The 10,873-nt window shown below is 43.8% G+C and overlaps 1 protein-coding gene across 5 annotated transcripts in view; it reads right to left on the minus strand.

Moving 5' to 3' along the window:
- FAT3 (FAT atypical cadherin 3) overlaps window positions 1–10,873 on the minus strand; it is a 669,818-nt gene that overhangs the window by 36,030 nt on the left and 622,915 nt on the right. For 4 of the 5 annotated variants that reach the window (XM_011286534.4, XM_019811654.3, XM_019811655.3 and 1 more), the window contains 2 exons: window positions 4,456–4,590; window positions 2,373–2,530 (listed from right to left, as the gene is read on the minus strand). In XM_011286534.4, coding sequence (XP_011284836.3) covers window positions 2,373–2,530; window positions 4,456–4,590 — 293 coding nt within the window. Of the gene's footprint in view, window positions 1–775; window positions 2,280–2,372; window positions 2,531–4,455; window positions 4,591–10,873 lie in introns of those variants that run through there. The other variant, XM_045038619.1, reaches the window with a different exon arrangement.

Here is a 10,873-nt window from a genome sequence, read left to right on the forward strand (position 1 = left end):
GTTCCTTCAAATAGCAACCGTCCATAGTTTATTAGAATTCCATTTACAGAGATTCAATTTACACAACTTTCAGAAACACGCTTGTTTCATGAAATACAATATACCTTAGGAGCTAGAGCTGCCTAAAAGGTTTAATTATTCTTCTTTCCCATCCCCAGGGATCTGCACATTTTAGACATTTGCCAGTGAAGTGTCAAATGACAAGCTCCATTTTAGGATCAAGCCATTCAGGCCCAATATTTTTGTTCTCTCCCAAATTTAATGCTATATAAGAGATTTGCTAATAGAAAGTATTTGCCTCATAAGGATGTTCTGAATTCACGAGTCCTGTTAGAGCTTGAAGGAGGACAGGAAGGTCAGAGGCACCTAAGCTGAGCTCCTGGTAGTTGGTACCTCTGGATGGGCAGAGCACTTTCCCAGCAATGATACAAAACCCCACATCTCAGGGCTATTTAGAAAGTGATCTATTGGGTGTCTGGGTGGCTCAGTTGGTTTAGCATCTGACTTCGGTGATTCATGAGTTCGAGTTCTGCACCTGGTGAGCTCGAGCTCCATATCCCGTGAACTTGAGCCCCACATATGGTGAGCTTGAGTATCGCATCCGGAAAACTTGAGCCCTGCATCCTATATCCGGAGAGCTCGAGCCCCGTTTCTCTCTCTCTCTCTCTTTCTCTCTGTGCCTTGTGGGATTCTGTCTCTCTCCACCCTCACTCACTTGTGCCCTCTCTTTCTCAGTAAAAATAATAAATAAAATAAAAATAAAAAATAAAATAAAATAAAATAAAATAAAATAAAATAAAATAAAATAAAACAAAATAAAACAAAATAAAATAAAATAAAGACAGTGATCTACTGACCCAAGGCAGTTTGCGTCAGAGGCCAGAAGGTTGTAAAGATAGGACTTAGGTCTCTGAATTTTTCTTCTTCCACCATGAATATCGGATTTGAATTCACTGTTTGCTAAAGCTGCATCCTTTGCTTCTCTTGTTTTCTTTAAAAACACTGCTTTTTTTTTCTCCCAGAGCTGAAATCATTCTCTCAGTTGAATGTGTACAGATAATGGGGGATTCCCTATGAAAGTAGCCAACTTTTAAACTCCAACTCCCTGCTCACTCCCTCTGGCCACCACGTAGTGCCTGGCAATACCAGAAGCAGGTAAGTAAAAGACTATGTGACAGGAGAAGCCACTGGCATTTAATGTCCTACATACTTTTCTCCCTCCAGGATTAAAGCCTGGGTCACCTAATCAACTTGGATGTGACCTATCAAACAATTAAAGGACGGAAGCTATAAGGGCCCACCATGATCCCAATTAAGCCTACTGGTAGAACCCTCGGAAGGAAAAAAATGCCAGCCATTTCCACTTGTATGGGCACTTCATACTGGTCAGACTGCATCTGCCTCTGAATATACTTCCAACGGGCTGGCCTAGTAAGTGACCTTGTGAAAACAATGTTCGATTAAACATCTCCCTCCTTCTTCTCCCTTCTCCTCCCATACTGGAAGGCTCCATCTCATCTACAGATGCCCAGAGTGGGATTTTTATAAAATGATTAGAGCGGTAAGACTGAGAGCTGGAGAGAGCATGCAGAATAACAGCACGGGGTGAGAGAAACTGGAACACAAGTCCAGGCCTCGGCGCTCGTTAACCAAACAACTTTGGGTAACGAACCAAACCTTTCTGAATCTCTGTTCTCTCCTTGATCAGATGGGGAAGATCATATATAATACATTATTATGTTAACTTTGTAATCAAAACAAATGAGGCACAAAACACTGTTAGTATTAGTCTTGTCGTCGGTTTCATGAAGGCCCCAGAAGTTCTGAGCTGCATACACATGCCAGACTTGCTCTAAAGGAAATCTGGCTGCGTTGGAGAGTTTCTGAGGCTGGGAATGATTTAAAAATTGGGCCGCTTGGGCCACAATAGGACATATGGAACCTTCTAGACCCTAGATCTCCAACTTCCACCCTGTGTAAGAACAGAAGTCACCTTCAGGGGTCAGTGGGGATAGGCCCATATGGTAGAAAAGGACACAGCTGATCTCTTTAAAAAACCACCCCTGCCATGGAATTGATTAGGAAGTGCATTGTAACGAACTGTTGCCTGATTACGGCTCAAAGAAGGGCAGCCCTTGAACCCACTCTAGAGAGAGATGCCCTAGTATCCGAAGAGCCAATTCTGAAGCCGGGTGTAGAAAAGGAAATGGGGTGTTGGCACACTTCCCAGTCCTGCTGCTGCTCCTCTTTGCCCTCAAGCCAGTTTCTGGTCTTCTGAACTTAAAAGACAAAAAAGATTTCAGTTCCCAATCCCAGAGCCAAAACATTACCATGAGAACTCACTGCAGGAAAAGATAACCCATTTTAATTACCTTCAGAATTATGCAGGGATTTGCTCTGGTGTACATTATAATCCCGTTGCTTTGCAGAGTTCGCAGCCTCAGAGCTAGCCGAAAGTCCTCTTCTTTGCTATTTTCAGAAAGCCGGTATTTGATGTAGCTGTTTCCAGCAAAGCTGAGAGAAGTGTGCCCTGAAAAGACCATTATGAGAAGACATATCTACTGTTAACATCCAGAAACATGAAATCACCCAACAACTACCAAGCAAGTTGATTAAGGACCATGGGAAGTTGATGAAGGCATTGAGGAGAAGGCATTTTTTGATTAAAAACTGGTTCTCCACTTCAGGCCCCACTCTAATTCCAATGTGAAAAAAATATTAATTCATCAGATACCAAAAAAACCCAAACAAACCCTAAAACCTTACTTGTCTCATGCCAAGGGAAACTTGGTAAATTCTATATCCTGAGTTTTCTTAGTGTCCCAATTCCTGCTTTGTAAAATGAGCACCATTAAAAGATACCCCTTCGTTCCCACCACCAATCACTTAGATACCAAAAAACTTTCCACTCCATGAAACAGAGGAAAGACAAAGAATTCTTTTCAAAGAATATCCATATTCCCTGAGTACCATAATGCCAAATAGCCAACTTACATAATTTGCACTAATGTTGACAGAAGGGAGTTGATGTCTTATTCATGTGCTGTTAAAATTCTACTTTTTGGCCATTAATTTCAAGGCTTCCCTTCTCAGAATCCTCAGTCCTACCCACATCACTCAATTCTGCAGTCACCCTCTATTTTACTGACTCCAGTTTAATGTTCTAACAAAAAAACTAATGCTGAAAAGCTGTCTTGCTGGGGTGAAAGGTGGAAAGTGCGAAAATACACTAGATGGATGACAAGCATGGACAATCGAAAGTCTTCTACAGAGAAAGGAGAAGGAAGATGGGTAGAAAGTGACATCCAAGGCTAGGACACTTGTTGGCTTTGTTGGCACCCCACATACCCACCTGCTCTGTGCACATGGTGGGTGCAGGGGGAGGGGCAGCACAAGTATCTTTTAAATCTAAGCCCTAGGTGACCTCAAAGGCAAGTAGGCTGGTGATCTCTTCATTCACAGGCAGCTCTTTTCTTGAAATCAACAGTGAAACAGCTTTGGCTTCCATGTTTTGAAAATAGTGCTTCTCTTTGCAAAGGATGAATTTCTAAAACCCAATGCTTAGCAAAGTGCTTTGCACATGGTAGGCATAATTGTTTGTTAATAAATACTTCTCAGATTCCAAAAAGGGTATCAGTGTGCCTGTATTTTAAATACATCCTCTACCAAAAAGAGTTCTTCATAGAGTTTAGAAGTGATAGAGAATGTGTGAATCAAACAAAGTACTGCAATTGAGTGAAAATCGGTAACAGGGTTATCGGTCATTCAGAAACAAAATACATTTCTTCTCCCTCCCTCCCTTCCCTCTTCCTCCCTTCCTTTCTCCCCACTTCCTTCCTTCCTTCCATCCTTCCCTCCCTTCATTCCTTTCTCTCTTTTCTCTTTCTCTTCCTCTTTCTTTCTTTGTTTCTTTCTTTCTTTCCTTCAGGACACAGAGGCAAGCACCTCTCCTTTTGGGAACATGTAGTGGATCATATGTATTTCCTGTGGAGGGTCTGCTTACTTGGTGCTCTAGGCTGGGCTTGCTCTATGGAAGATCTACTGGACTGGCTCAGCTGTACCTTCTGTTGATCTCTGTGTTGTGGCTATGGGTTGTGCAGCCCTCTGAACATCGAAGGCCGTGCCACAGATACTCTGACTCCTCTGCCTAACCAACGGCCTTCTATTTTACACTGTACACTCTTAATATCCATGTGACATGATTGAAAACACATGTTGTGGTCTTCCTGTTATGCAAGGAGTCCACGGTCATTGCATGCTTCCTTAGCACAGGCCAAAGCTGTAATAAATCCCAAGCATGTTTGAGGGTGGATGTCAGCTGTGGTGCATTCTGAAGGTAAATGTTGCATGCAGACAGATATGTCTTCAGGAAGGGCTAGGGCAGTGTAATTTACTCAAGGGCAAGTGCTTCAGGAATATGAATTTAGACCCTCATCATTCCACCCCACTCTGCACCTGAGCACTCTCCGAGCTTCCCTGGTGGACACTGGCAGAGGTATGGTCTCCTGCTGGCTTCATAACCGACACACTGCATGTCCCCTGGACATGGCTTCTCCACGCAAGGATCGTTGGACCCCGGGCACAGTCCTCCTGTGACAAAAGGGAACACACATGATCAGTACACGGGGACTCACACTACATTCCAGGGAGCGCAGAAAAAGTTCAAGGGCTACACTCTGCAGGCTCTGAGCTGAGAGGCAAAGAGGCCATCCAGAGGCAGGAGCACCTGAGGGGCTTTTCCTGGTGTGAGTGCCTGTCAAACGTCCCTGCCTCTGTCAAAAGCACACTGGCAGACTGAAGTAGGCTGGCTGCAGAGAATACACGGGGCTCCTCCTTTCAGGTTACAATATGCTAAGGTTGTAATTGGGCCAACTTTAGCTGAGAAAAGATCACACCACATGGGCTCCGGTCGTATTGACTGGAGCGGGTCCCGCACACGGGTGCCCACTTGAATGCATCACCTGAGTTTAGATTTCTCCTATGCCCTTTCCCTGCTCTGAAAAACTTAGGGGGTAGACTTCAGAAAATGTTAGTTGTTCTTTTCAGAGGAGAAAGAAAAAGACTTTCCTAAAGAAAAGTAGGACTAATTCCAAACCGGGCAAGCACAATTCACATTGTTTCCTAATCCCTTCTGCTACCTGCTATTGTATTGATTAGCCGTAAATGTGCCCTGCCGCCTATCAAAAACAGTTGCATTATCCTTGGCAAAGGAGGCTTGCTTTCTACGTGTTCGATGTTCGTAGCACAGTGAGATGAAAGGTTAATCCCTCAGAAAGAAAATCCTGGAAAGCAGATTAACTGATTAAGGCAAAATTCCGGACCCAAGTGAGTCATTTCAGAAGTGTGGTGATGGCAGGCGCAGGTCCACTGAAGGATCCACTGAAAGATCCACGTTTCAGAAATCTTGTACATTTCAAATGTCATTAGGCCACTTTCAACGTGGTGAGAGTTTAAGTGGTAAAAGGACCATAGATAAGGAGACACAAATGAACAACCGCCCACAGCTGGGTTAGCAGTGGCCAAAAGGAGCACTCCTCTGCGGACCAAGAACGTTCGGACATCAGCAGCTTCTTTCCTCGGGAAGATCTGACCCATTACCATTACTCCCTGCCATCCTAACTCTTTCCTCATCATTAAGCATATTATCCCATTATAGAGTCCTATCTTTGTCTAGGAGAAAGCAGAAATTTAATGCTAACTGCATATAAACATTTAAAAACTGTAATCTTCCAGAAGAGCAGTAAAAGTAGCACCAGCAAATGCAGAATTCATAAATCCTATTTTCCACTGGTTTAGAGCTCAGCCATAAAACATACTCGTGGCAACGAGCCAGCTTACAAAGTCTTGGAAGAAGAAGGGATTTTTCACTGAAAATTTGGAATGATCTCTACAAATGGTTCTAAAAGCCACAAGTGCCCCAAAATACATCGTCCTATTTTCGTCCCAAGAAATCTTTACTCCTGCCATATAGTCATCAACATTTACGCAACCTATCACCTTCTGATCTGTTTCATAGGGCTTTTGATAACCAGTTTTTAAATAATTTATAATTCTTGGTGCATCCGTTCAATAAATAATTTTTTAGGGCCACTAAAGTGATAAGCCTGCACATAGAAAGATGAAAGGAAACAACACTGCCCCTCCCTCCCTCCAGGAAACAACAAGCAAACGCATGATTACAATCCCATAAGGTAACCAGTTAGATAGTGACATGTGAGTGCAACCAGAGAAGGGACGATTGTGTTTCCTAGGACAATGTCAGAAATCCTCACAAAGGAAGGGAGCATTTTAGGGGCGCCTGGGTGGCTCAGTCTGTTAAGCGTCCGACTTCAGCTCAGGTCATGATCTTGCAGTTTGTGGATTTGAGCCCCGCGTGAGCTCTGCACTGACAGCTCAGAGACTGGAACCTGCTTTGGATTTTGTGTGTGTCTCTCTCTCCCTCTACTCTGCTCATGCTCTGTCTCTCTCTCTCTCTCTCTCAAATATAAATAAACTTTAAAGGAAAAATAAAATAAAAGAAGGGAGCATTTTAAACTCAGGCCTGAAGGATGAGATCCTTCAAGTAACAAGGGACTGTGTTTCAAGGGAATGAGCCAGCCATGGTTAGTGGCTCACTGCATGCATGCGTTAAGGCTCATTCATGAAAAGTTCACAACTCTGCCAGCTGACTCTTTGCTGTCTCCATGCCTGGCTTCATTTCAGTTGCAGATGGCCTGCACGCTTCCAGGTCTCTCCTAAATGTTGATTGACTAGTTCGTATATGCTCTAAGATGCAAACTCAGCCCAATGCTAACCTTGGCCACGTGAAGGTGGCAATGTGCATAAATGAAACATAAAATGCATCCCATCGAATAGATGTAACTCTGGGCATCATCTTCCAATCAGACATAGAAACAGTAATCTAGGTATTTAAGAAATCGGTTGCTTCCCATTCCACGGACACGTCTTTTTCCGTGTCCTATTTTAGCCAGTCAAAGGGTAACCTTCCTCTAAATTTCTATGTTGATGAGGTACAGCTACTTGTGCTACATTCATATCTTTTCTGCTCTAGTGCAATGGACACATTGCTAAGAAACCATGCATTATCAAAACTCCAGATGAAAAGCCACTATTTCAAAAGGGCAAAAGAGGGCTGGATAATTTCAGACCCATGACAATATAGGAATTATGCCAAGATTCTAAAAAACAGCTATAAGCATATACAATAAAAACTAAACACAGTATTTTGGAGTAAATACAGCATTTGAGTACTTTTCCACTTTTTTTTACCTTTTCTCTTACTATTATTAGCCCTGCCCTGGTAGATGGCACAGGCTTCTTACTCTGTCACCATATCTCTTATCTTGGGTTAAAGACAAAGCCATTCAGACCAGCAGCTGGGGGTTCAAACTCACAGCTTCTCTGTCTTTCCTCATGCCATAACCATAGAACCCACCTGACTGCATCCACTAAATTAATGGATTATGTTAGATCCAGTGCCCGTTATGAAAACTCTAGCTGGAGGATATATAAAAAAATACATTAGTTTAAGTATTATAATATGTGCATTCTCAAACTAATAAATATTAGATGTACAGTAAGTATATTTCCATTCATTCTAGCAGCCATTGCCTTCGATAGGTTCTTTTTCATCCTTTTTATTTTTCGTAGGCTTTTTAAGGCAAAGGGGACAGTTCTTGGCAAGTGATCTGTCTCCTGATGCATTAAAAACCCTCGGGGGCCTCCCCCACCAAGTCCCAGCCATAAACACGCAGGCTCCAACTGCTGCTGTCAGTTCCCTCTGCTCAGGGCACGTCTGCTCACCCGTGGCTCCACAGAGCAGGAAGGCAGATTAGAGTCTGGAGGTCAGTGTAAATGTAAGGTACTCCTTAGCTAGGGACAGATGTGAGCATGTGTGCAAAATGCAGTCTATTCCAAATAGAGACAGACTTCTAGCTACGAGAACGAGGTTTCCCCAAAGTAAATATTCTCCATGTACAATGACTGTAGTTCTTCACCATCAATAAGGATAAGAAATTAGGTCCTTTCTGACATATATATTGTCAGAGGGACTTGACCTTTGTATGCTAACTCTGAACAATGTTGTGTGTCCCTTGACCTCAGGTATACCTGTATGTTTGGGTCCTGGGGACACTTTCCTGGGGAAAATAACCCTCTTTCCAGACAAAGCCCTAAATTCTCTAGTGACATAAAATCCTATATACTTTAGATGGATGCTGACTGGTTAACTTGTTTTTAGAAATACGTTTATATCATCCCCCTTTCATGGAAGTACACACACCTACTATTGTTAAGAGTCTTAAAGACCCCCATTCTGGTGGCAGAGAGTGCCTTATTGTAATAATAGTTAAGAGACAACGGTGTCAGTTCCCACTGGCCTCTGGTAGGAAGTTTATCTTATTAACTCTCATTAAATAATCCAGGTTTAATGAACTCGTGCTGTGATCAGTGACAGCTTGGGTGGGTGGGGGCTGTAGACCCACATGTTCTGCATCTCGAGGCATCCGTCAGTTTCGTGCCAGAGTTAGCACGAAGGGAGAAGGGTTGCACTTTATCAAACCAACTGATGCCATGTGTTGTGTGTCAGGGCAGGATAGAAGGATCAGATGTTTTCAGCAACTCAGAGAACATAAAGCAGGCAGAGAAAACTCTGTTCCTCATTCCCACGTCCCCTCAAGAAGCCGGTGTAGCGCAACAGGAAAGGGTCTGCGCTGACAAGCAGTAGACCTGGATTTTGGCTCTGACCAGTTATTCTACTTATTTACTGTGTGGCTTTGAACAGGTCACTTGACTTCTCTGAGTCTTGATTTCCTTTTCTGAAAAATGAGGATAATACTCGTTCATAGAATTGTGAGATTCAAATGGGCTTATGTATGTGAAAGCAATTTTTAAAAAAATGTGTATTTATTTTGAGAAAGAGAGAGAGAGAGAGAGAGAGAGAGAGAGAGAGAGAGAGAGTGTAGGAGCAGGGGAGGGGTAGAGAAAGAAGGAGATAGAGAGTCCCAAGCAGGCTCCGCATTGCCAGCACAGAGCCCAACATGGGACTCCAGCTCATGAACCAGGAAATCATGACCTGAACCAAAATCAAGACTCAGATGCTCAATCGTCTGAGCCAACCAAACGCCCCTGTGAAAACAATTTTTAAAGGGAAAAACTTAAAGTAAAAACAAATTACTATAAGGTCTCAAAACTGGAGATGCTTGTTTTGACTCAGCCACATGCCAGAAACCTGAACTCAAGTGTCATCTTTTCTTTGCTGTCTTTTTTGGGTCAGATTCATGATTTGTAAATTGATAGATGATATGAAACCCTGTGTGCATAGCAGCGTCTAAGATAAGGCCTGGAGCTTTTTACTAATCAGTGTCCCTGGCTACTGTGGGGTCAGCCCCTTGGCCACGTTGTTGTGGGCAGATGTGTTTTTTCTATACAGCCTTTCCAGCAGGAGAAATGTGCACACAATGCGACTGTTCTTTGAAAGGAGGTTTCCACGTTCTGAAGTCTTGCTCAGGTGCAAATTTAGGTCACTTTCTACAGAGCTGACAACATACAATTCCTTTGAGCAGAAGCTTTAGAGCTTTGGGACCTGCACAGAGGAGAGAGGTGACCCTCTTGAGGTCTTAGGAGGGTCTTGCTACATATTTATGGCTCTTCTCTCCTTGCCTCCCCAGTATTCCCACAACCCTCTGGGTTAAGTCTCTGCCTTTAGCTAATACATCAGTGTCTAGCTGTGATTTCTATCACCATCACTTTGAGGAGATTGAACCTCTTGATTTACGTCTCTGCCTCATTATACTGTCCAGTAACTAATGGTAAACATCCTACACCCTGAATTCACACACTTTGCCAAGATGCCATGTCTTGGCAAATGTCACATAAGTCAGTAAGCTTCCCTCTTAATTACTGGCCCCCATGAAGTTTTAAAACACCTTCTCCAGAGGTCTTGGATGCAAAGTGGTCTCTTGTGGTTCTCCCACAAGCACAGAATCATCTGGAATGGCGTTTGCTCGGCTCAGCCATATTTTCTGGATGATTTCGCTGAAGACTGAGCAAAGTTTCATTCATGACATCCTCTCTGGGGCAGGTGCGTGTGGGTGGAATATATAAGAGAATATCCACACACGGAGAAGCTGGTGTCATCACTAGGGTAGACACCCCTAAACCTCTCTTGGCATGTTGGAACTTGAGGGTCCTGGAGACGAGGGCTCTGCAGAGACACAGCTGTTATGAGTGGAAAATGGAAACTTCCCCATTTGCAGGGGGAACCTGGTTAAGATTCAGAGGCTACACCGAAAGTTCTTTGAAACCACTGGGTTCTCCTCTGAGAACGAGCCTTGACAAACCCCAGCCCAAGTGTAAGCCCAAATCTCAGATTTTTTCCTCTACCTTTTAAAAACTCTTCAAGGCTACATTTTAAGCGTCTTATTGCATCACAGAAGCCTCTGTCATTTTATTTTACTGTGCTTATTAGATGCGTATTACTATGACTGCCTATCACAGGCTCCTTGGCTGTCACCAGGCATTCTTCCCCTGGACTGTCCTGACTCCTCACCATCCTGTCCAGCTGAGCTCCTGGTCTGTCCCCTGAAGGCTGCGGGTCCATGCACCGTGAGGGTGGGGACCATGCCAGGCTCACTTACCACTATACCTCCAGCACCCTGCCCAGGGCCTGGCAAAGGATCTACTGCACTTTGAATGATGAGCAAATGAAAGGGGGGCGGTGCCCCAAATCTCTGGGCCCTTCTCTTCACTGCTGTCTTTGCTTACACAGCATCGCTTGCCTGGCAAAGACTCAACATGAGAAGCTTCACTGCTTCCAGTGCCTTTCACAGACTCCTCCAGGAGGACCGGGGACTCCCTCATCTGGGCCTCCTCT

This window comes from Felis catus, chromosome D1 (genome assembly GCF_018350175.1).
Source record: "Felis catus isolate Fca126 chromosome D1, F.catus_Fca126_mat1.0, whole genome shotgun sequence".
NCBI classification, from domain to species: Eukaryota; Metazoa; Chordata; class Mammalia; order Carnivora; family Felidae; genus Felis; species Felis catus.